This window comes from Stegastes partitus, unplaced genomic scaffold, assembly GCF_000690725.1.
Source record: "Stegastes partitus isolate 25-593 unplaced genomic scaffold, Stegastes_partitus-1.0.2 Scaffold198, whole genome shotgun sequence".
NCBI classification, from domain to species: Eukaryota; Metazoa; Chordata; class Actinopteri; family Pomacentridae; genus Stegastes; species Stegastes partitus.
The window spans coordinates 406,774-434,053 of record NW_007577929.1 but is presented as its reverse complement, the minus strand read 5'-3'; the positions used below and the strand labels follow the sequence as shown (position 1 = coordinate 434,053).

Genomic DNA, 27,280 nt, shown 5'->3' with positions numbered 1-27,280 from the left:
AATCCTAAACAGCACAATGTGAACCAGAAACACGGTATGATCTCATGTCATTTAAGCAATATATGCGCCACAGCTGTGTTGCAGGGGAAAAGTGAGACTGAGATGCCTAAATTGTTATTCACATTACATTATTTCATGTCACTTAATGGGTATTAGGAATTATAAAACTAAAGAAGCATAAATATTTAAACTCCTTAGCAGCTCAAAACTCCCCACCCACATTTCTCTATCATGTCACACAGCAGATTCTGCCTCAATTAAATTAATACGCCCACTTACAAAGTGGTGTGCTATGGTATGCATAAACATTTTTAGTGATTATTTGGTCTTTTTTGTTGGTGGTGGTTTTAATTTACTAGTTTGAGCTTGTGTTAGTGCCAAACATGGCATTTTGTAAAAAACAAAAAAGTTAAATAAAAAATAGAGTACTATCGTGAAAAATCCCACTGCTCATTGTGTATTCTATATGTAAACAATATAAAGAAATATCAGGAACTCTGGTGAAATAATCACACACAAGAACCAGCTATCTGACAAAAGAAACAGTTTATTGTCACATAAATATCTAAAGAGTTTTGTCACTAATCATGGAATGTGGCCTCATTATTTCAGCTTGATGAGCTGCCACACCTGACAGAAATATGACATGAATAACAAAAACAAAAGATTTGTGTTGAGAGGCTGATCAGCTCGTTCCCTCGGTGCCCAGTAAGAAGACTTACTTCATGGGCTACACAGTAGCTGCACCATGGGGGGAAAATCAAGTTCAAAGAAGTTGTCGTCTCGCAAACTGGAATAAAGTGGTGAAACATTCACAAAACATCCAGTTTTATACGTGTTTTATCTCCGAGTTTAGTTGATGAAATGGAACCGCCACACATTTTGTTTTGCCTGCGGTGGAAAGGCAAAAGGTGAAACAGAGAAACAAAAAGCAGGAAACAGAAAAGAGGCGCTTTCAACGTAGAATGATGTATTTTCAATCTCTGTCATGGTCACAAATCAAAATCCCCCAAGTTGTATGAAACATGCCGCCCCACGAGCCTTCATTTGTACTTCTTTATTCTGTTTGTAGTTATGCAACTCGCAAAACTAAAAGCTAACAGCTTATGACAGAGTTACTGGAACTAAATTGTCATAAATTTCTGCTGCTTACAAGATGATGGATTACATTCATCAGTGCGAGGCCTCTAATCTAATCTGGAGCTGCGCTCATCAAACTCCTCAGAGGAGGTGTGCTGATCTGGGATCACTGAATATGTCCTTGTTTTTCTTCCATTTTCAACATGATCTAAAGCTAAAACTGATGTTGGATCAACACGGGCACTTTGGAAATAATAGTCCTGATCTTATTTGTGCTCTGATGAAAGAGCTATAAAAGACTGTATCATTTTTAAACCTCTGCACATGACATCCAGAGTTTTTAATACTGTAACAGAAAGAGAATTCAGATAGATAGATAGATAGATAGTCGAACACTGTTAATTGTGAGAAATTCATGTTATACTACAGTAACATGTCTTTAAATGACTGCAATCTGGTTTTCAGTTTCTGCAGAAGTGTGCTATTAGGACACTTTTTGGCTTTCCCTCTCCCTGCCCACACATAATGACACACTTGAGTTGTTAAGCCTGCCGTTCTGGATAGACCAGGGCCACAGTCCTCATACAAAATGACAGTGGAACGTTAACTGCGGTGTAGTGTATTTCTTTTCTTGAGCCTGCCAGTACATTTGTTTTCATTAGACGGGATTGGTCAGCAGTCTAGGCCCTTGTGTCCAGTAATGGAGCATGCGATTGCAGGCCCATTATAGACTCCCAGTGAAATAAATGATATATTGATCTTAAATATTCCATGCTCTTGTGTCTCCCTGAACAGCTGCTACTGCCATCACACAAAAATCTTGTTACGCATCTTCTTTAGGCAATCTACTTCATGCATTATAATCCATCGGGTGTAACCCCCAAGCAAAAGTGGGGGTGGACTTTATATGCGCAGCATTTCTTAAAATATTAAGACTTCGAACAAAAGGCAAAAGACTTAGTAAAGCAATCACGGCTAATGTAAAGCTGTAATGAAAACAAACTATACGCAGAGGTGCAACACTGAGCATTAATGAAATTACAGAGCTGGAACTCAGTAGGCTCCTGTCTGTATTGTGCAATGAAACAGAACAGGACAGCAAAGCAACTGATGCATGCAAGTCACAGTCACAATTACTATTTCATTAAAGAGCTGCTACCATTGGCAGGCGTTCCCTGGCATTGTTGTGGGGAGGCTGGCACGGCACTGGAAGGGTGGGTGGGGATGGGGCTTTGGGGGCGGTGGAGGCTGATCTGAGGAGGAAGAGGGGGGGAGCTATGGGCGGGAGGAAACATGCTTTAATTTGGGTCATCTCCCAGTCTGCACGAGGTCGGGTGACAGAGCGTCCTCTGCACCTAATCTGAAAACACATATGCTGTAATGGGTATCCACCTGAATTAATTGCCCTAATTATTCCTGATACAAGAGGGAAGGGGAGTTAGAACAAGGAAAACAAAAAAATGGTGGGGGGAAGAGGAAAAAAAAATAGTATGGCATGCGAGTCCCACAAAGACTTATTGCAGCAGCATGCGAGCATTTAAGGAGATGGAGGCTACCTGTCAAGATGACAGGGCAGCCCTTAATTGCGTTAAAAGGGGGAACATGTACATGCTTTGAAGAGTGGAGTGCGGTTGTTGGGGGAGGGGCAGGAATCTTTGTTACCACATCTGAAGCAGCCGGGCGCCGTGACTCAATGCTGCATTCAAGGCCACGACTGCACTGAGCTAAACAGCTCATACGTGTATCCCATGGCAACTTTACATGCTCAGCCAAAAGGAAAAAGTAAACAATAACAAAAAGTTCGGAATTTCTTGTTACACAGAGAATAAAAGGTAAAAAAGAATGCAAAAGTCTTACTTGGTTGCAGTGAACTTTTGCTCTTGTGATACTTTCTGACTGACATTAAGAAAAAAAAAAAAAAAAAAGTTACCTTATGTCCAGCATTAAATCGAAGAAATGGGCCTACCAGGATCTGTCTGAGGCTAAGGCTCACAAAGGGCTTGAGGGTGTTTGATATATAAAGTACATATGTACTGTGTACGGAAACATTTCAAACCCACAGTTAAATCTGTTGCAAAATGACACAAACTGAAATGCCAGTAGGAAGACAACAAAAGGGTAAACTGGGAGCAGCTCTTTGCTTCACTGTTCTTCACTGTTTATTTTAAAATTGCCTTCAGTTAGCCGTACTACCTCAACCATCACTAAAAATGTGGCTGATGGTAGCTAATTTTTGCAGGTGTTATACTGCACTTTATTCATCTCACTTTATGTGTAACTGGTTATGTTAATAGGATTTCAACTCAATTTATTCAAGTGCTGATCAATGGCATGCAATCTCGGCACTTCATGCATTATGTATTTTAATGGAACTCACTTGCTTTATGGCTGAATGGCTAAAGGTTAACAGTCCCAATAGGTGGGACTCCCTGAAGACTAATCTGAACTTCAAACAGACCCTCTTTTTTTTTTTTTCACTTCACAAGGCAAAAGCGCACAACAACAGAAAAGTTGTTTTTATCACCACTTCTTATGGCTCATTGAGAGAAAGAAGGGATTTATTACCCCACATCCTTTGCCCATATTAATGTGATTATAAATGCCCATAGACATTTTACTCTCCGTAGGAAGTGAGGCGGAAAAAAGGAGGAGTTAGAGGTTGGGGAATTAGTAAGAAGGGTGCAAGGGAGGGGCCAGGGGAAAGAGTGAGGGTGGGAAATGATTAGAGGAATGTGTAGGTGGGGTAGAAGTAAAAATGAGAAGAGGAGAGGCAGCGAGATAGTCAAGTGGGATAAAATCTCAGACCAACAGCAGACATATATATGTCACAGCTTCCGTAATTATTCTGCTTTAACTGGCATTTTGATATCGAAAATGACTCATTTCACCAGTGAGAGCTTAAGTCTTGTTCTCTTCAGTTTAATATGGAAAACATCCAGGCGTCTCTGAGGGCCCTTGTCTCTCTCCACTGCCACTCCCTGCTCAATAAAACTGGCATGCTATTCCCAAGATGAGAGTCCCACTGGACTACGTGAGGACTGTGAGGTAAAAACCCCTCCAGTCCCTACTAAATCTAGAAGTGGAGGACAGAATGTGCTAGAGACATATCCTATGAGGGTCACTTGGCAGTTTTCACCTTATTGTCTTCTCAGTCATCAAGATTCGCCCGTGGCTTTTTGGGAAATGATGTTGAGCTGGCCACGAGATGACTGTTTTTATTCTTATCGAAACTGTACATTTTAAAGAGCCGTTTCTGTCACCTTGCCAAAGAGGAGCCGCTGTGCACAATATGCATGAAAAATGTGAGCAGCGTAATGGATTGCTGAAAAGATGTAAAGATTTGATCAGTGGTTATTTCGAAGCAATCTAATGATGAAGGACCAAAAATGCTATGTGGCTTTTTCAGGACCTAAATGGAAAAGTGCTGCTGCAAGGCTCACAGCTGGCCTGCTTGAATATGGATTGCACTGCTGGGACGTTTTACACTATTGCTAGGTAAACAAGCATGAATGCATGAATCAATTCAGAACAAGTTAATGAGAACAAATCTGACTTGTGCAATCAAAATTTGGCTGCATTAGCTGCCATTATCATTCTGTCATTGTTTTAGTTTCACATGGATGAAAGTGGATTAATGGTAAGATGTATGATTGCTTAGGGAATAGGGGTATTTGGTGAGGCGAGTGGAGGCTTAAAGCTGTCAGAAAATCACTTAGTCGACAAAAGATTCCAGTCAGAAACATGACGTATAACCTGTAAAGAAGCACTTGCCCTCAACACAGCCCGATCAGGGGCCGACCATTTTAACTGGCGCCATCAGTCTCCTCCAGGTAATGCAATTAGATGCCACTAATATCTTGGGATGCTCTTCAAACTGCAAATGCACTTTTGCAAAATAGCACGCACTGTAATAACTAGTGACAGCACTCAAGGAGCCAGATTGAAAAAGCTTTTGCATGTGATTGGTTCAAGTAATTGCATATAAAGAATGCTCCAACTGATAGAAATCATGAACTGAAAACAGATGTTATCCAAATCTGTGCTGGCTTTTTTGTGTTGTTGCCAGGCAACATAGCTTACCTTGGGTTAAAACATGCATAGTAAATTTATAAGATGGGCTCGGGAAGTCCTAAAGTGAAAGTACACTTCTGTGGGCTGTTGTTTTTAAAGTTCTGCAAATGGACCAGTCTACTCATGACTTCATGGTCAGTTTTTGGCTCTGGACTGAACCTACAATTAGGGTTCTGCTCTACACAAATGGGGAATCAGATATCGTGGAGCTCATTTTTCACCCACTGCTCTCATATGGTTCTGTTTTATTTCATTTTTAAAAAATTTCCACTTAAAAAAAAAAAGGCAAGAAAGCAAATTAAACGCTCCTAGATTGTATCTATGCTTTGGCATTCACGTTTAGAACCTCCTACAGTAGCCCCTGAGTAGGTTGAGCGAAGCTGTGGGGCTGTCAGACCATCAATGGCAATACTCTTGCTACTATATCTTGGAACAGTCAAAGTCGCCCACACAAGAGAGGAAGGCAGCCACCTCACTTAACTCACACAAACACACAAATACATATGAATGCACAGCAAGAAAAGCGCCAAAGGGCTACAGACATACGTGATCAAAAGTTCACTGAATCACTGTAATCTTCGGCGAAATCTCTTCACTCGACGGATTAACTAGAATATCAAAGAACACAATGCAATATAACTAAATAGGGCTGATCAGGAGCAGAGATAGCGAGTACGTATCCGGAGAAACAGAGATAGAGAGACAGGGAGGAGGGAACGGGATCTGCTTCTTGCTCCCACTATTCCCCTCAAGGCAACGTCAGGATAAATCTTCTAAGGGATTATCCCGGCGACACAATGTTCTCTGTTCTGCCCATTGTATGCCTCTTTAAGCACAATTGATAAATTAGTTATTTATATTGTGGATGGATCAAAGTCAGACGCTGGATTTTCTTTTGATTTGTCTAGTTTGGGAAGCATTACAAATAATCGGCTGTGTGTGTGTTCCTCCGATGCCAGAGCCCACTGCCTTTGTGAATCTGTCTAAGATTACAAACTAGAGTGTGGAATTGTAAGCAAGCCAGAAGTTTCGCTGTTTTTTTTTTTTATATAACCGAAAGGTACTTTGCAGATATGGTTTTCAAGCAAACAAATGTCAACTGGTTCCAGGCTAAAGAAAGGGCACCGAGCCAGCAGGAGTTAGACAATACTGTGCAGTGGAGCTACCCAGTTGTGCTCTGCTACCCTAATTTCAATTCGCCTGTCAGCTCAATAGGGGCCCAAATCAGTCTTAAATGAGTTACACATGGGATCAGATATCTCTGTGGGAACCCTTCTGCTTTTAATTCAAGGTAAACTAATAGCTTCATTTATTTGTAATTAGAAAAAATAATATCCTCCTTTAAAGGTGTATCATCCTTTCCACTTTCTACTGGCAGCTCACTCCTCAATAGTTCATGAATTTTAATTCATTTTGGTGGTTAGGCCAATCCCCCAGTTGTACGAAGTGACAGAGAGTTTTAGTCAAATTGAATTACCCTCTCTGTGTTTCACTCTCACCCCCTACCGTCCTCATTTCTCTCATTCTCCTCCTCTTCCCTTCCTTTTCTCTTTGCTTTTCATTTTACTCTTCCTCCGTTGCCTTATTTCACCCATTCCTTACAGCTTCCCTATTTTCCTCACCGACTGCCTCTAGACAGCAGTAAGTTGTATGTCTGAGTTTTAACTCTGCTTGCCCCTAGCACATGTAAATGACTTTGGCACTTGATGTTTGAAGAGAAAAGATGAAGAAAAAATCCCTAAGTGCAAAATCAAACAGATAAGAGGGAGGAATCTTCACTTTGCTGGGGAATGTGTGTCTTGACATGCACTGCCTTTTATGTTTTCCTTTTAAAGTAGTCAAGGACAGTTAGTTTTGGAGGCATTCTAATCCTGAATGTTAAGGATACATTTATGGGTTTCCATTTCTGGAACATAAAATATATATTTTTTTATTTTATGAGAAACGTAATAGAAGGACAACAGATGTTGCTATAACTCTGACACTAAACCCACCTGATGTGTACAGGTAGGCCCTCGTGTTATCACCCAGCACCAGTTGTGTGGATTTGCACTCTGGAAATAGTCTACAGAGTGATCATCCATATATAAGCAAACTGTCAAAGTCATATGATAATAGTAATAAAAAAAACTGCTGAAGAGGAAAAATCTCACATGTCAGGAAGTCGGTTGCTCAGTGCGTTTGAGGTGACCCGCATCACAAAAAGTCATTCAAATGACCTCTGAGGTGTTATCTCCAAAAGGCAAACATGGCAGCATTACTGCCCCCTCCCACTTGCCAAGGATGCCAGAAAAAAATCTGACTTTGCAAAGATCCCGTCGCGCTGCATCTGCAAAATCACATTTACAAGGTCAAATGTTTGTATTGAGAATACGGAAGATAATGGGGTTACAGTAAATTATGGGAATACACCTATTACGCGATTACAGTCAAATAAATTCATGGTCAAACAGTCCTCGGTGATAGAAGTGGGGACAACCTAGCGTGTGCTATGGTTCGGACAGCGGTGACCTTGGTGAGACTTAGGAAGAGCATCACAAACTATAAAGATAACATTTGGTAGATCACTAAATTTAAAGATACATTTAGAATAAGATCAACACTGGAAAATAGAACATTGAGTGTTCAGGGTCTGTCTTGTGATCCTGCTTAGGAATCTGTTCTGAACTTCTGGTGTGGAGCACTTTGTCCTTCTCTGACCTGGATCATCAACAGTAAACCCATTAGAAAGAGAACACCAGATGACAAATACCCCAGGATCATGCTGAGCATTCATCTGCCACATTTGTCTGAGTGACAAAGCACTTCCTGCTGGCAGAGAGGGTCATCTTACAGGGTTACTATGCATGTGGCCGGTGGATACGTATCGCACATAACTCAGAATCAGACTCCCTTGATCTTATTGATGATGTCCATCATCTATTAGCGTGGAAAAAAATGACCATCCGTGGACGCATCCATCCACCGAATCCCACAGAGGCTTAATTGACATTGTCTGGAGGGAGACACTGGCCTCCATTTCTTCCCAGCGTGTGTTTAAGCCCTGAGACAAGCAGTTGTACATTGACAAGTGGATAAAACGCCACAACTTAACCAGAGAGACTGGACACCCCTGGCAATCTCTTTGTTGTGTCTAAAAATAGTGGGTCCCAACGGTCTCTCTTGGAGAAAAAAAAAGCAGAGGCACACTTCATTATTTCATTATATCCTCCACTCTGATTTACATACACACCAGAGGAAGAGTAATTTTTATCTGGGCGTCATGGCTGTGGTGAGGAGCTGTGTACTGATCCCCAGCAGAATAGCAAGACACAAAAACAAGCCAGAGATCCACTCGGTGCATTCTACCCTCAAGAGGCAGACATGATCTCATGTTATCCATGTTTCCCCCGAAGCATCGAGACATGCATGCATCATGTCAGGGAAGACTTGGACTTGGAATCTCAGCCCTTTCAGTCATCGTGTTAAATAATGTATCAAGGAGCTGAATGGAGTTTAATTTGAGACGAATCCCGGATTCAGTGTTGCATCATCTTTTCTGATGCACTCATCTTCATTCATTTGATCTTTTACTTTCCCTATATGTGATGCATACTTAACTACTTGGATGTATTTTCATATTCCCTCAGAAAGTTTGTACATTTCTTTCTTCATCATATTGCAGTGACTTGCTGACACGGCACTGCATTACTGTGCACTTCCACTGATAGTTGCCTTTGAACTACTTGTGACCTCAGTGACTCTCTCAGCGTGCAGTCAGCATCCAGAGCTAATACATAGCAATGCTGGACATATGAGTAGCAGCCTGCTGCGCACCCTCCAGTGATTACACACTATATCACACTGTTGTCCAGTCCAAAGCAAATGAGGCCAACTAAAGTGCAAAAATATCTGCAAGAGCTGGTTTCATTCAGAAAATGTGCACTGGAAATAATAATAATGAAAAAAAAAATCCCTTGCCTACTTATAAAGTTGAACTTTGATTAGTTACCATCAATCTAAAGAGCTTAAGTCATCCAAAGAGGAAATGCCATGTTTTCTTGTAGCCCGGGAGAATGAGATACCAAAAAAAATAAATAAAAAAAATCAGGGATTGGTTTCATGCGTATATAGGCGTATTTAATCATCCTGACACTTTTCCTAAACATGTTATCAATGGCCGGTGTTTGCATTGAGAAGGATTTTTACAAAAGACTCCCTGAGGATTTGCAGTCGTCGGCTGATGTGAGCCACAGGATGGGAGGGTGAGGGGTGGGGTCAAACAAATGCGGTGTGTCTGCGTGACCTTAATCACTTCCAGGTTCATCCAGACTCGGATTTCACTTGTGTGCCTTATTTCAGGTCACTGCCTCAAAGTCAAAGTAGGGCACAGTCATTATCTGAGGGAGCATAACACAATCATCCACACAATGCAATAAGGTCGGCACAATTCACCGAAGTCACTGAAGTGTTGGCCATTACCTCTGGGTTTGAGCACATGTGTGCTCCATCATGAGCACTCTATATGTGAGGATCACAGGTAATATAGGGAAGGAATTTGTTTACAATATATTGTATTTGGAATTCTCCTGAATCTGTCTCTTTTTGTTTTGCTGAAAACCGTATAGAAAGAACGTGGTTTTCTAAAGTTTCGTGTCATCTATATGCACGGGCTGTTATAAATAGAAAGAAGGGAAGCAAAAAATAGAAAACAAGGTGATTACAGACAGTTAGGATTGAGGTGTTCTAATCTATTTTAATCACAGTGAATTAGCTAAAAATGTATTTAGTGGAGAGAAGACCGTCAACCAAAATGATGGTGAATTCTTGACTCTTTGGTTTCATTAGTAAAGGGTGGATAAGAAAATGCATCGTCCTATCAGAAGAAATTGTGATCTTTTAATCGCCAGCTATTCTTTTGCTACTGTTATAACCAAGTCTTAACAGCAAAAGGGGGACTCAGAAAGTGTGTGTGAGAAGCAGCAGTGTCTGAAGTGAAGCTTTATCACTTCATGATGACTGTCTGGCCATTTGAGCAATACAGACCTCTGCCACAAAAAGCTGTCAGAATGGCATGTAATAGTATATATGACTGATCTTGGGAATGAGCTCTTGCTCTTTTTGAAGACTGCGTGTACATAAATTCTTTATGACCATTGTTGAATATCACACGCATTATTTAAGAAGACTCTTCCAAATATCCACCACTCTACTCTTCTTTCAGGTCTTGAGCTCAAGATATCTTCCCACTTTATGAAGGAATATGCTCCCTGGTATTGCAGCTAAATTCAACATTATGTATATTAAGAGCGCAACTCATTCTCCACAAAACTACAGTACTATGCTGCTAAATAGCGTTCTCCTTTACATTGTAAAAGAAACAACATATCTCTCATGACAGAGTGGTTATTTCTTCCAGTTTGACAGAGCAACAAAGGCTGGATGGAGGCACAAGTCAGCAACAGGATGGGACTGGGGTTCGTGTCTGATGAGGGACCTTAAGTTTCACTTTCATGTGTTGCTTACGTTCAGTTTTCACTCACTGTTTGTTAGGTTGAGGCACCTAAGGGGTGCTACGATGAAGCAAGTTTGACATAGCCAGGCTTTACTTGTGTAAAGCTGGTTCAACAAAACCACAAACCCAAAGCAGAAATAATGGGTATCACAACAGTGGTTATTAACTTTCCTTGTTATCCCAGTTTTTGTTCATCAGACTCTGTACACGCTCCCATTAAACGGGGTATTGACACCTCATTTGACTCGTTTTCCGAACAAAATGGGCCAGTTGCATGCCGCCTACTTCAGTCAAGAGGAGCAAGTTGTTATAATGAGGAGCTATGAAGAATATGAACATTTATTATGATGAAAAACGCTGCCTCTGCAAATGATGCAAGAGAGGAATGCTGGTAGAAAATTTTTAATCATAGAATTGAATATATTTATTTTATCACGCAGCGCACTCAATGCCTGCTGCTCATTTCTGACATGACAGACGCACATTAAAGCTCTTACACTTTAAACTTCATACATTTAAACATGTTACTCAAGAAGTGCATTTGCTCTGACAATGCCCCGTAATGAAGGATACTAATCACTTTAGTTTTTGGCTAAATCAAGGCCGAGTGAAATGAATGTTATTGATTGAATATTTTCTGTAATAAATACCAATAGACTGATATATATTTTTAATCTGTGTTCTACAGCAAGGCAAAATGGAGTGATTAGCAAATGAGGACCGAGCTTTATTTTATTAATGCATTTTCTACATCACTAGTTGAATGTATGTAGGTTTCTATGGCACCACGGCAGATACAGTTTGCACTACTGTAGCTGCACAGATTTGTTCAGTGGCATTGCTAATGTCTTTTTTATTGTCGGCTCAGCAGGATAGCAAATATAACGTATTCCCTCAGCTGAGAATCTGTTTAATAATAGAGAACATCAATAGGAATTGATGAAAGGGAGGCACTTATAAGACCCGATCTAAATCCCAAACCCATGTTAAAAGAGAGCTACGTTTGTGACACTGACAACTCTGACTTTAGGCTCAACAAACCTTGTTAACCCATAAATCTTAGGTTGACGCTTTTACAACGGTTACTACTCGTTACAAACTCGGTAAAGTTTAGGCACCAAAACTGTGTGGTTAGCTTTGGGGAAATAGCACAGTTTGGGTTACAGTACAACCAGCTCCCAACATGTTTAAAGCCATTTTCTTTGTTCCCAGTGTGACGAGTCCCACCCTATCCAGTATATGGCAGTAAAGCAATTAAATAAATGACAAAGATATGTTAAACTGAAATGTATCCGTAATATGTGACAAACAAGACAAATGCAGTCTGTGAGAAAATAAGTTTCCAAATGTAGCTCAGAATGCAGTTTAGCTGCATAGGAGTGTAAGATTGTGGAGAAAGAGTCGCAAAAGCAACATGTTAGTGAGGTAAAGGTAATGGAGAAAAGAGATCTCTTCAAAACCTTGTAAAGGCGTCAAGATGTTCATGTCTGTTTCCTGTACAAATTAATGCTGTGGTTTGTGTTGAAAGAATTCAAAGTTATATTGTTGTTATGCTGCACCGCGAGACCACGATACGGCAACATTTTGAAAATCCTCCTTAAGCGAACCTCGTACAAGTCAGCAGTGTCCCAACATTGTAACAGTTAAAGATAAAGGCCATTAGACTGAGCTGCACTATGCGTGTTACCACGACCTGGCATTAGCTGTATGTGGTTCACCTCTAATATTCTGTTAATGGGTCTATACATACCTCCTCACTGACATCCGTTTTCAAGCACACGACATGTAGTACATCGTTATATCGAGGGAGCACTTAAATAGCACAGCACTGACTACAAGAAACAAAGCAATAACTGCAGTAATCAACACAAGGATGACACAAAGACATCAAGCTGTGGCGGTAGGTGCAATTACAACGTACAACACTTGTGTGTCTCACGCAAACTATTCTGAACATAATCATCCTCCTCCCCTTTTGCTTGTGATCGGATAAAGTGAGGGCACACAAAGAAAATCAGCGTGACATTGTGCATGTGTCGATTAACTTTGCACTGAGTACATGTTTGAGCAGGATGCATTTAGGGGCCTCTGCTTTTTCTTTCTCGTTCCTGCTCCTGACTGAGACTGACAGCTATGTACACTATCCTGTTACAAAACACAACTGCATCGACAAAGACAGAACGGATGCATCGAATGCTTTCGTTAAACAGTTCTTCCATACGTGCAAAGCGCTCCAGTCAGCCCTTATGCCATGCACTGCTCTAATTAGTCAATGGGCTGATCTCATTTGTTCAAATGCTTTTGTTGCAGGTGTCCAGTCCAAGCTGAGAAGATTGCCGGAGGCATTAGGTTAGAGAGGTGGGCTTAGGAAACCATTATAAACGACTTAATGGCTTATATGCAGTCATGCTTACAGCTTACATGCATGTTATCAGAGGCATTGCACTGCAGCAGTTTCTAAAAATTCATGATACTGCATCTTGTAGCTGTTGCAGCAGAATAATGTGCATTCAGCTTTAGCAGATGAGAGTGTCTTGACATCTGTTGTGATTTCCAGTATGTTTGATGCCATGTGCAGCAGAAATAAGAACAACTGTTTCTATCCACCCTTTTTTTTTTTTCTTTTTCTTTTTACATCACAAAATAGATAGAAGGGGACTTGTCTTTGTTGTCAGAAGAGGTCAGCGCACTCCTTGTTCAGTCCCAAAGTGTTACAATTACCCTGGAGTAAATTTCCGGGTTCACAGTGTGTGTGTCATCACATTGAGGAACAGGCAGCTTCAAACGCAAGCATTAATGGAGATATCACTCAAGGGATGTCTTCTTACAGCCGGATATGCTACGTCCATTGCACCAGAACAGCGAGTGTTTGAAATGCAGTGATTAGCGCAGTGTCCAGTTAATTTTAACAGGGTTTGCTATGGGACTAATCAGGAATTAAGAGTTGGCATCTACTTTAAACCGCCTTCTTTACGCATTCGTGGGGGGATACCGTCAGGATGGAAAAAAAGGCAATTGTCTGCGGTCTCCCGATTATCCCCTACAAAAGCCTATAATCTGGCTGAAAGTACTTAAAGAGTCAAGCAGCAAAATAAACAACATTGATTATCATCCCACTGTTCTTTTTTTTCTTTTTTTTTTTCCCAAAGTGGACCACGCAGAGAGGGAGGGGGGTTGGAGACTAAGGTTGTGCCTTCCCCCGTCAGCGCCATCTGCTTGGGCAAATGTTAAGGCAGGCTAAATACCCCCTGAGTCCTCTGTTCAAACCAGATTATCAGCTATTCTAAGGAGGCGGACGAGCATCTTATCATCTCCCAATCTCTTTTACAAAAGCAAATCAAGAATTCTGTTCAAGGATTACCAGGATTAAGGAGGACACATGGCCCTCCTTGGACAATGTCTTTAAGTTGTTTCTATTCAGTCTGGCTACCTTCAGCTCGCAAACACACAACTGCTTTTTTTTTTTCCTTCTTCTTTGTCATGACATTGTCTTTAATGCTGGATAATTCTCTCGGGCTAAAGCATCATTTCCAGGAATGGTTGTTGTTTTTTTGTAACAATGCAATATATCTAGCACAAGTGTTCAAATGCATTCTGTTTTTGACTGTTGGAAACTGACTTAGATGTATATCTCAGTTACACTTCGGGAAAGTCCCTGTTTTATACAACACTGACAGCATCACATAGCGTTGAACAATGACCCACCGTGGGACATGACTACAAAAAGCACATTTGTTAGCTCCAACAGCATGATAGATTGCTGGACAGGTTTTCCACTGTATGCTTATAAGAATGTAAAATGAGGGAAGAAACAACCTCTGTGGCTTTGTTGCACGAGTCCAGAGAATGCAGGTACACTACCGGGTATCTAGAATAATAACAATAATACAAAATGATGAGAATTTAAAAAAATAAAAATAAAAAAAACAAACTGTAGTCATTTCAATTTTGCCAAATCCCTACAGTGTTTGTCTGAACCTTCAGGGGGGATTACAGTTAACCGTACATGTGCAAAACTGAGGTCGAACCGTGCGATTGCTCCAAAGAGGGGGTGGGACGATGGAAATGTGGAGGCTAGTATCTCGCAAAGATTGCTTGTAAAGCTCAGTTATCCCTAATATGACAACTCCAGTAGCATACATTAAAAAAAAAAACAACACAACCAAGCTCTGACAAAGCCATCCTAACCCCACCAGCAACTACATCTTTAAACATTTCGTGCGCTTGTTAATCGAGAGGGCGGCTTGCACAGGAGGTCACGATGGATTTCTCTACCTGGGATATTTTAGGGAACACAGAAGCACAGTAACTGTCTTGCGGGCACACCAGCCGACCATATGCTGCTCGCACACTATCAGCAACTACTGTTTTAGATCACACTTTTAACAAGGAACAAACAATTGTACAAGCAATCGATGTTCTTCAGATCCCTGCTCCACAGTCACACCTCGTTTAATCAACAGAATTGTTTTCAATGAAAACAATCTCCGGGCTGTAGAGCTACTCAGTGTCTCAGAAAGAACCACTCGGCGGGCTTCCACACTGATTTGATTGTTGCACACACAAAGGTAGATAGACCACCGCAGCTATGGGGGATGATTGAATTATTCAGTTTGGCAGAGATTTGGCAGCAATTGTGTGGAGTCTTGCCTTGAGTGGAGTGCAACAGAAAAACAGCATCTTCTTGTTTCCTGCACCACTGCACAGCACATGCATAAATAGCCACTGCTTAGACAGTCAGTATTGCTTCAGGACAACTTCACATCATACCCTGAACATGTTTGCTGCTTGGTAAATTGACCTGCACCTCAGACACCCTTGACATTAAGTGCCTTAGATTTAGAGCACTTCTGATGCTTACATTCATACATTTAAAAGGCTGGCACGGTTTTCAGTGGGAGTACACAACCGCAGAAAACAAGTTCCATGTTTAAAACACCTTTAAGTATCTAATGTCACCGCTAAAAACATACAGAGGCATTAAAAATGTATGAAGGTATGAGTGGCTGCAAAATCCACACAGCTACATTCACAAGGTACACAGAGGGGGAAGCATCGAGCATTGACTCCCAACGCTGACTCCCATACACGTTTAGACGTTTCATTAAATATCCACGGCGGTGCTCAGATTATTAAATGCACATTGCTTTTAAGACATAAGCTGAGGCAGCAACTGCAACGATCATTTAGTTCAATCCGTAATCTTGAACTGTCATTCTACACCGTCTGCAGAAGATGACGGTGATCTCAGCCCAGAATGCTTGTAAAATCAATGTAACGTGAGGAAAATGCCTTGTTTTTTTCCATCTCCATTGCTCTTTTTGCAACGCTATCCACATGAACAACGGATATGTTCCAGTTTTATGTTACATTTATTAGAGGCAAAGAATTGATAACCGGGGCGAGGTACTGATTGCACTGATTGCATCCTCAAGGTTGAGGAAAGTCACCGGTTTGGTCAAGCACATTTTCTTTTTCGAGAATAACAAACATCCACACATGCTTTCTGAAACATCTTGGAATGAATTATTCCGAGTTAATAATAAACATACATGCTGGATAAACATTTTTAACATTTTATGTAACACAAACCTATGGCCACAGTGTAAGCAGTGAAACAAAGTAACAAGAAAGAAAAGAAAAAAAGTACAATTAATGAAGACCATATGGATAGCCTCAATACCACAACACAATGAACGCATGTGTGTCTGCTTAACTCCCGTGCGTGGGTCTGTATACGGTGCTCCATCTGCAGATATCACTGCATCATATGTAATTAAACTGTATGCATCTATAAGCTTCCTGGCCTGTTAGATAGAACTGAACACTGCATCCTCGTAAATCTTGAATCGATACGTCAACAAAGAAACTCCTGAAACACTTTCTCCCTTTGCGATACGCTACAATAAAAACCGCTGGACAACCTTTGAAAGTCATTTAACGGATGATAACAATCGCCGAATGCTAATTTCTCTGGAAACAGAGGAGCAACAGGGAAAATAGTCCAAAGACATAACAAAGACATTTTCTGTTGTAAACCACACCAGCAAACTCCTAATTCCACTAAATCGTATTCCATTCCACGCTTCCTTCTCATCTTTGACTTTGCACTCTGAAGCAGAAGAAAAATCCATTTATCGCCTACTCTATCTTCATGCACAAATGTTAAGACTCATTAATGCTGTGGCTTTGTTGGGAGTACTTTTTTATTTATTTACGGCTCATTTGAAAACATTTCATTACCTAATTATGCATAACACAAAAAAAATCAAACCATAATTTATCTAGCTCAAAGAGATACTGTTACCTTATGATCTAGCCCAGCTCCCTCTTTTTAAGTAAAGACGATGCATTTAGCAGGTTTACATTTGTCTATTAATAGAAAGCTGACATTTATGCACCCCATACCGGATCCTCTTCTTCACCATTTTTTTTCAAATCACCGAGGACGCTTCCCCCGAGGGAACTGATTAGCTCTCTCTCAGATTCAAAATATGAAGTAACTTTGATAAGCAATTAAACATTTTCTGTTGTCTCCACTCCGGCTTTGTTTTATGCCTTTCAAGTCTGTATTTTTGGATCAGATCCGCATAAACACTCCATAACACAATGTTTGAGCAGCGGTTATTGTACCTTCTAGCATCAGTCTCTCTCAGATGTGTAAAAGCCCTGTGTTTGTGCACCACTGTACATCATAATAGCAGAGTTATCATTATCAAATGATCATTATCAGCTCTCACGGAGGGGAGACAAAAAAAAAAAGCAAAAAAAAAACCCACAACAACAATAACAAAAAAAAAAAAGAAAAAGGTGTTGGTCCAAAAAAAGCTTCTGTTCCGCTGTTTTCTGTCTGTGCACTTCAAAGGATGCGTTCTCACCACATTTCCATAACTTTTTATCTGTAATCTGTTCCTAATTAGCCATGTATATCAGAACCATTTCTTCATTTTCTTTCTCCTATTTAAGTGCTATATTGTTGTAGAGGAAAGGTATGGCTGTTTTTTTCTGTGAGCCTGTTACTGGGGGTCCAAAACAACACAGCCTCACATAGTCTGACCAAAGCTGTGTATGAGAAAACGGACAGATTTGACTCTACAACGTGTGTTTGCTTCATTTTAGTCGTCCCCCAAGCAGACGCGGTATAGTGTGCAGAAAACTGAACCGAGTGATGGAAACTAATACTGAATGCGCAAAAAAACAAGGAATAAGAAGAGTCATCAAAATATGCAATACAATGCAAAAGACTTTAATAAATTTCAGAAGCGCACACATACATAAACAAAACATTTACAGTTTTCTCCACACTGGCAAATCAAAGTCAATTACAAAGATCATGTAAGGTGCATATTGTACTTCACATTGAATAAAAGTGAGGTTTTCTGTCTCCCTTACAAGGACAAAAGCTCTCCCCATGTATGATTTTTTTTTTCTTTTCCCCAAAGATCAGGCAAATCTAATTATTACACAGTGCTAGGATGCTATGTATATTTCATACTGTGGCTCCTACGCAGTAGTGAATACATTTGATACCATAATTACATGAACATACGTCCTTAAATAATAACAACCTGCCTCACAAAGAGGCGATACGCATAAAATTAAAAGCTTTAAAATAGACATAGTCTGCACATCTATATCATATTAAGACTGGAACAAATTCAAAAAAGGCTTCTGGTCCGTGCAGTAATTTCATTTTACTATATATAGCCTCTTACAAGAGGAGGAACAGCCTCTGGTCCAGTCCATCTGTACATTTCCAATTGACTACACGGGCTATGTCCATTTTAATGAATCTAATTCTATGGTTATATGTATGTACTGAAGGTGCCTTTAAGGCCTTACCTATCAAAGAAGTCTTTAGCTTACCAATTAACAGGACTATTGAACAACAATGCTGCTAAGCCATCAAGCCAGTTACTGGTGTATACTGTAGAAATGGTTCTAGTCAGGACATACTGTACCTGATGATTCTATAGGTGAAGAAAAAAGTAGATTAAAGGATGTTCAGAACAGAAGGCCCAAGAAGTATTAATTGCACCATAGTGGATTTTCTGTCAAACGGTAAGTTATTGCTGTTTTTGAACTGAATCCTGGATTACCTTTTCATTTTGGTGTTCTTCTCATCAGAAAATGTCTTTTGTCAGTGTAAATAAGTGCACAAAGTCAAGTCATTTTTGCTTAAACCCACAAACTTATATTAACGACTGCCTGAGGATTATTATTGTTCTTTTTTTTTTTTTCACCATCTGGAGTCATTTTAATATGGATCTCAAAAGTTAAATCACTTCCGACTTAGGAATTGAAAGCGACACACAAAAGGTTAGGCTTAGTGCTCTTCAAATCTGCCCTACATAAACAGCTTTTGATTATAACCCCAGCAGTTAGTCCCTTGTGATTGTGGCTTAGCTCAAAGTATTAAACTTGTCCTACCATTCCTCCCAGTGTAATAACGGCATGGCGATCTTTAGCGCGGTCGTAAAGCACAACAAATGTGGTGGTGCTGTGGGGCCATGCATATTTCTGGAACACTAGCCACGCTCGTCACTAACAATGCTATCGGTGGCATCAAAAAAGTGGGACAGAAAGAGGCGAAGAGTGACAGTCATGATACACCGTGAGTGGGCCCAATACTAATGTCAGCCTACGGGTTGGTAGGCTTTGCAGCATAAACACATTATAAGTCATTAGTTCCATGAGCAAAGCCCAGATAGAGCAAATGATACAAAAAAATAAAAATAAAAAATAGAAAGTAAGAAAATAAAATGGCCACCAGGCAGTTTTTGAAAAACAAGGCAAAGAAAATGCAATCAATAAATATAAACACCATCAACTCTGTGATAGATATACATACATACATATAAACATACTTTACAGATCTACTGACTGTATTTGACACCTATTTTACAGAGTGGGTGCTGGAGTGGGACATTTTCGAGGAGGGTTCAGGGCATACAATATCATCCTCACTGACACAGGTAAATAATAGCATAGGACTCAATAAAGCATTTCAAACTTCCAACAGATTCACAGGAGGAGCTTTGTCAAGTTTCAGGCAGCAACATGAAGCATGTCTCCTTTTTCTGAGACACTTCTTCCCCCTCCCCTTCCCCTTCCTCCCTCAAAAAAATTCATCTTTTCCCTCGATTGTATGAAGAGGTGGGGTTTGAGGCTGTAGAGACAGTAAAGTACTTGTTTCACCTCTTCAGTTCTTGCCTTCCTTCTTTCCTCCCTCTGCCCCCTCTCTCTCTTTTCTCTCTTTTTCTCTCTCTAGGTAGCGGAAGCTAGAGATTGATTTTAATCCTGTGGGAGCGAGCTGTACCTGTGCCACAGAGTGTGCCATAGTGTGGTGGTTTCAGTGCCATCTCCTGAAATATAGAGAGACAGACAGATATAGGGAGATTGTAGTTACAATGTCATTGAGCTCTGAGCAGCCTAAGCTGTAGCCTTATCAGAGCGAGGCTACATTGAAAACTGAATAAAAAAAAAATAAGAATAATAATAAAAAAAATAATCTCTGAAAAGAGCGTGGAAGATCAAAAAAAGAAGAAGAAGAAAAAAAAAAAAGCATTCTTCAAGGTACGGCTGGCAATCAAGTCATTATCTTGTCAGGTTTCCTTGAAGAATGCTGCAGGTGTCACAAGTTTGTGCATTTTCCTGTACTTATCAGAGCATGCAATCTTATCCAATTATCACTCCCGATTTGTCTTTTGCTCTCCCACCACACTAGTGCAGCACTCCTCATTTCCCCCTCAAAAAAACATTTGGGTTAATTTAGGCCCACTCTTTCTTTCGGACCCTTGCCAGTGGGTCCTCTGATATGTACAGAATATGACATTTTTCGCCGTTCCTCGGAAGAGAAAAAAAAAAAAAAAAAAAAAAAAAAAAGAAAAGTCAGCGACACATCTGTGAACGTCTGAATCAGAGGAGAATCTGACCTGATAGCGCTTACATTAGCAAGCCACAGTGATTACAGATGCAATGACTCAACTGAAATTAAAATAAAGAAATAAATAAATAATGATAATAGGAGACAAACAAAAAAAAACAAACCATCATCAGGATTTCATACTGGCATCAAATTTGATTAACAAGCCTCGTTAGCCTTTTAAAACCGCGGCTTCTCTCCCTGACTTCTGCACCCACCACCAGTAAGCGCAAACAATTTGTCATCAGACCATAGGTGGCTAATGTGAAAGGCCCATACTTTCACCCACAGAATGAAACCATAAAAAAAAATCTAGTTTACTGCTGCCCTCGTTAGCCGAAACGTCGACATTATCTTTTTGTTGCAGGTTTGACAAAACTGTTCATACCACAGGTTTCATTCTATATCAGGCTGATCAACAGCACTTATGGTCTAAGGGTTATTTTATCAAGCTGTAGAGTACGCGATGCTTCAGAACACTATCAAAACTTCCTCCTATATCGTGTCACAAGAGGTTAGATTCGTTAAACAGCGACCCTTCCTGCTCTGCGGCAACCGGAATAATGGGCCAAACAAAAGGACGTATTAGCTGTTTTACTCTCTGCATATTCATGCTGATGTCTGAGATCACTCAAGCAGGGTGGTAGTCATTTGATCTGCCTCCTCTAAAGCACACACTCTCACAAAAGCGCCTCATCACTGGAAGCAGATTGACCTCCAATATCAAGGGGGTAGAGGTTAAAAGAAAATGATGAGATGCATAAAAACTGGGAAGAGAAGGGAGGGAAAAGAGGAGGACTGCATTTGCAAATACAGCTCTCGTGGTATAATGAAGCCATATGGTGGCACAAATCTGTAGTCTCTGAAGTACTTTTTTTTTTTTTTTTTTTTACAAGCTTTACTCTTTATCAGCTACATCTGTAAATTCCCTGAAAACATTTTGGTGACCTTCAACCATAATTATCTCCTCCCGCGTTCCCGCCCCATTGTTATTCCATGGGTGGGCTTTTTTGTCTTTGCTTTATTTTCACCTACTTTAGGTGTGTGGCAATGAGGGATCACTGTAAAGGCACTAAAGCGCCGCCTGTCACTTTGATGAAGGAAAAGGAAAACTCAACATCCTGCCTATGATCTTTGCTTTTGGAGTTCTGGTATTATGTTACGCTGAAGAGAGACTGAATGGCTGGCACTTACACACCAAATGCGGTTTTTGTTTTAAGAATCACACTTGAAATGATCTCTACAAATTCTAGAGTGCTCAGAAATTCGCTTTTTTTTTTTTTTTTTTTGCCTCATCAGATAAAAGCAAGAACCACACCTTTTGAAGAAGTGCTGTTTTAAAGTGTTTCGTTTTCAGACTTTGAAAAAAATGGAGGTTCTTTAAAGCGTCAAAAAGATTAAATCAAACAAAGATGAAATTGTAATAGGACCTCGACAAACAGGGCTGCTGGTCATCTATTGTCACATCACTTTGGATCCTGAGAACGTGACCCACCCAAGGATAGTTTGTGGCATCCCTGATAATCTTTAAGGACGGTTGCCTTTTTTTTTTTACTCGTTCTTATCAGCCTCATTCGCAAACCAATTACAGTGATTTTAATCATACTGTATTACGAGTGATTAACCCTTTAGTGCATTTAATTAACCTTTGCAGCCACTGATTCTCATCAGGCAAAGCTTCATGCTATTTTTTTTCCATGACACAGGCTTTAAATAAGCACACTTTAAACTGGTGGGAAATCTAATGTCTAAAGTGGGAGGAATCACTTGTCAGTCGCTCAAGGGGACAGAAAAAAAATTAGATATATTGTCAGCTTAACATCACTGAAGATGGTGTTTGCTGAGCAGAACCGATGAGAACAGATTTTTTTTTTTTTTCCGGTTTGATAATATTTAAATGTTAGGAGTGCTTGACACTAAAATATGAGAATATTATACACACTAAACCTGTCTTCCATTAGAGGAGTGAATGAATATACCGTGCAAATAATCAGATATAAACATAGCCCGCAGATTTGGGAGAATGTTTACTTATCATAAATTCATTGATTTTAAATTATTCACACAAAAATACTCCACTCTGATCAGCAACATAAGCGGAAATCAATTGAAATCCTTGATGCGTAAAATTCATAATGGATAATAATTCAGAATTTTTGAGCACAGACTGAATAATTCTGCATATTTCAGGGCAGTCGCTACCCGAAAGAGGGGAAAATCACTCTGACATCCCGTCAGTGTGTCGTATAAACACGTTATGGATTAAATCTTCGGTACCAGGGGCATGTAGTAGGCTTATGTATAATGTACCATGGCAGAGCATAGCTTTTAACTAGGGTTTCAAATAAAAGGTGGATGAAGGAAATGACTATCAACTCTGTGTGGGTGTCTTCATAAATTAACCTAAGTACAATACTTCACAGGATCAACAGTCATTTACCACAACTATGCTATGAGGCATTTTAAACCTTGCTAGATGTCACATCGAAGCATACTGGGAGCAAACAGGCAGACTTAAGCCAATGATCTAGAAACTGTGTGCAATATGAGGCTAGACACAAACAAAAGCGAGCACCTCATCAAACAAAATCAATTATTGATGCAATATCATGAAATTGACCCAGAATTGGATGAATGGCAGTTGTGATAATCATGATCAAAACAGCAACACAAATGAAAGCCAGTGCAACCAAGCAACAAACCAAATCTTCAAAAAAATCTTTAAAAAAAAAAAAACAAGAAAAAAAAAGAAGAAGAAGAAGAAAATGGTTGAAGAAGCCAGCGAAATCAACTGGATGTTTGACACAGGAGGGAAAACTATGGCAACGCACATATCAGTATGAATAAATTGCTATCCTGTGCACAGACGAGTCAGCCTTGATTAATTCCATTGTGTCGGTGATAGCAGGTCATATATCAACATGTACACACTTTGTCATGTATTCGGGGGAACAACGATGGCATTCTTTCGCGTCCTGTCAAACATAAACTACAGCACATCAACGAGGCAAACCTTTGTCGTTACATCCTTCCTTATGTAAGCTGATTTAGAGAATGTAAAGAATGTGTATCAACATATGCCGTTTATAACAATAATTGGGGTCATTAAAGTGGAGCATTTATGGGCTAAATGCAACTTGGGCCTGGCAGACTTTTTTATGGACTGCTGCTCCCTTGGTGTTTAAGTATATTGGTCTCAAGGCTCTGCGTCACCTTGATCCCTGTGACCCCCTCCCCCGCCCCAAGCAGTACTCAGTCTTCCCTACAGCGCTCTGCTCTGGCTGTCAGCACAGAGCAAGGCCACCTCTCCTTACCTCTGATTTACATTTATTTCCCTTGCCAGCTTTTATTTATTGGGGCACTTCGCATTTGGCACATATCTCTTAGGGAATCATAAGCCCTTTGCTGTACCTTGGCATTCAAATGAGTTTCACTCCCACAAAAGCCTCACTGGCACATTTAAGACGCCACTTAATATTTTGAGGACAGAAGCCACAAAAAGTGGGATTATTTATCAAGTTGTTTTAGCATATCAAGAGCACTTTTTTTTTTTGGGGTGCTCTTTGCTTCACACTTTTTGCCCAAATGAATACCTGATGAAATGAGTAGCCTTTGACACGCTTCAGATGCCTTGTTTAAACATGTCAGTCAAATACACACAGCTTCATTCGCCCTTGACCTCAAATATATCAGTGGAGAGTTTCATCATTTCTGCCTATCCCAAGCCCTTCTAAATCAGACTATTTTGAACCCAGCTACTCACAGTCACGTTTAAAATAGGTAGCCGTCGTAATGGCACCGCTGCCGTTACTCAAGCGTTTCAATATGAGATTTATCTGCACCTTTATTTCGATAAATTATGATGCAATTATGGTTACGTGGCTTATAAAGGAGAGCGACTACTACAATTAATAACAGTGCAGTGAAAGGCTTCCTGTATTAATTGCGAGAAATTCTATTTTAATCTTTTGTTTCTTGAGTCTTCCCATTTTTAAGTGCAAATGACATTCATGTAGACATGGTCATGGTCTGTGTGAGAAAATCCCCTGGCTTCATGCTCCCACCCTCCCCCTTTCACATCACCTACCCGGGGACAGCAAAGGGAGTGTGAGTGGGGACTAGTGTGGGTGGGTTTAAAAAGGAAGTCATGAATTACCTGTCGGGTGGTGATTTGCCCCGCAGTCTTGAATCCCCCCTGACAGCTGCACTCTGAGACACTGTATGGGTCGGAGCTAGTCGATGAGCACTTGGAGAGTGAGTCACAGCCCACCACGAACGTGTTGTCCAAGGGGAGCTCCTGGATCACATGGTGTTTCTTTGGGGCCACTGGAGTTTCTGGTTTGATTTGAAATGTAGGCTGAGGGGACGCAGACTTGTAATGCTTGGCTAAATCTGGGCTGTCAGGTTTGAAGGTGGTGGGCGTGGTCGCCCAATTGTACTTCCCCATGGTTTGCTCCTCTAGCTCCACCGGGAGATCCAGTGTGCCATTAACATGCTCATGGGTGGGGTCGTCAGGCTTGGATTCATCGATGGTCACAAAGTTCAGGAGGAGGCTCTTGGGGGATCGCTTCTTTCTCTTCTTCTTCTTCTTGATCTGACGGTTCTCTTGGTTGGGTGACACCCACTCTCCACTCTGTTTGCCCTTCTGTACTACTTTGTGTCTGGGTGTCTGCCGGCAGCGTACCAAGGCAGTCACAAATATCACCAGGATGACAGTCATGGTCCCTGCTATGATAGCTATGACAACAATCACATATCCATTAGCTTGAGGTGTTACCTCACTGTCCCCTATGTTACGATCCAATGGCGTCTCCATGCTTTTTCGCAGCTGCTCTTGAATAAAGGTAGCATTTGACACAGTGTCATTGACAAACAAGTGAATGAGTGCGATAGCATGTAATGACTCAGGCTGGCCTAAATCTTTGACCTTGACTACCAGCCTATGCAGCCCCTGATCAGCTGCCACTATTTTCTCCTGCAGTGTTATGTTACCCGTTGTTTTGTCGATGGCAAATAGACCTCGAGGGGAGACCCTAGATGTGATGATGATGCTGCTGATTATACTGTACTGCAGCTCAGCATTCATACCTGTGTCATTGTCAATGGCAAACACTCTTGTGACCACAGCACCAGGAGTGGTGGTGGTTCGCACTAGGTCATATGAGTAATTGGAGGATGGGATGACGAACACAGGGCGATTGTCATTCACATCGACTACATTGATAGTGACCTTGGCGTAGGAGGAGCTTGGAGGTTGCCCTCCATCAACTGCCTTGACCATAAATGTGTACGAGCTTTGCTGCTCCCTGTCAAAGGTGATGTTGGGTTTGATCACACCGGTTTGGGGGTCAATGATGAAATTGTCTTTCCCGTTCAAAATGGATAGGGTTATAACAGCATTATCTCCTGCATCTGCGTCCGTCACTGTGATTAGGCCCACGGTTCCGTAGAGAGGTAGGTTCTCAGGCACATAGAAGTTGTACTCAGGGTGTGTGAAAGCTGGGCTGTTGTCATTAAGGTCCTGGACGATTAGCCTGACAGTGACATTGCTCTGCAGGGAGGTAGAGCCATTGTCCCTCGCTATGACAGTGAATGAGTACCTCTCCTGCTTCTCTCTGTCCAGTCGTTTGCCAACGGAGAGAATTCCTGATCGTCTGTCTATGTTAAACCCATCAGGTGCATCAGGGCCGAGAGTATAAATAATCTCAGCATTATGTCCACTATCTGCGTCTGTGGCACTGATTTTTATTAACTGCGTAGAGGGGTCATTGTTCTCCGGTATAGAAAGTTGAATTTCCGGCTGGGGAAATATAGGTGCGTTGTCGTTCTCATCCTTGATTTTAATTAGGACCATAGCTGAAGTGTTCAAAGGAGGTGTCCCCCTATCCGAGGCCACTATCTTAATTGCATATTCTCGAGTTGTCTCATAATCTAGAGGGGCAGCTGTCTCTAGTAAAAACTGATCATTAAAGACAGGCTTCAACCGGAAAGGAACATCATGATCAGTGTAGCAAGCTACTTTGCCATAAAGATCTGCATCCTTGTCTGTAACAGTAATTAGGGCTATTTTGGTGTTGAGAGGTGCATTCTCAGACAGAAGAACAGTCCCATTAACCAGGTTGATAATGTAGCGAGTGTCTATAGAGGGAACATTGTCATTAATGTCTGTTACATTAACAATCACTGTGGCTCTGGAGGGGGTGGAGCTGCCATCGCTGGCCAGGACAATGAGTTTATGAACAGGAGTTACCTCCCTGTCCAGCGGCTGCTTCACAGTGATCAGTCCTGTAGAGCTGTTGATGGCAAAGTGACGTTTGGTTGAAGCAGAGATCTGGTTGCTGAAGGCGAAGTGGATCTGTGCGTTGGAGCCCAAGTCTGCATCTGTGGCGTGAAGCTGAGCAACTGATGTCCCCATCGGGGCGTTCTCTGGTACTGTGACCTCCAGCTCGCTGTCCTTGAAGATGGGACGATTGTCGTTGACATCGGAAATGGTGACTTGGAGAATGGCAGTGCTGGATTTGGGAGGGTTGCCACCATCCTCCACCTTTATCTTCATGACAAAGGTGTCCTTCTGTTCGCGATCGAGATTCTGCTGAACGATTAGCTGTGGCCACTTGTCCCCTTCAGGAGTCTCAATGATGTCTAATCCAAACTCACTGACACTCTGCAAAGAGAAGACGACATTTTCTGTTAGATTTGTTGTGCTTAGT

General features: G+C 41.0%; 1 protein-coding gene across 1 annotated transcript in view; it reads right to left on the bottom strand.

Annotated features, from left to right (window-relative positions):
- pcdh11 (protocadherin 11) overlaps window positions 1–27,280 on the bottom strand; it is a 119,895-nt gene that overhangs the window by 85,726 nt on the left and 6,889 nt on the right. The window contains exon 2 of the mRNA XM_008280543.1: window positions 24,727–27,234. Within this exon, the coding sequence (XP_008278765.1) occupies window positions 24,727–27,234 (2,508 nt within the window). The remainder of the gene's footprint in view (window positions 1–24,726; window positions 27,235–27,280) is intronic.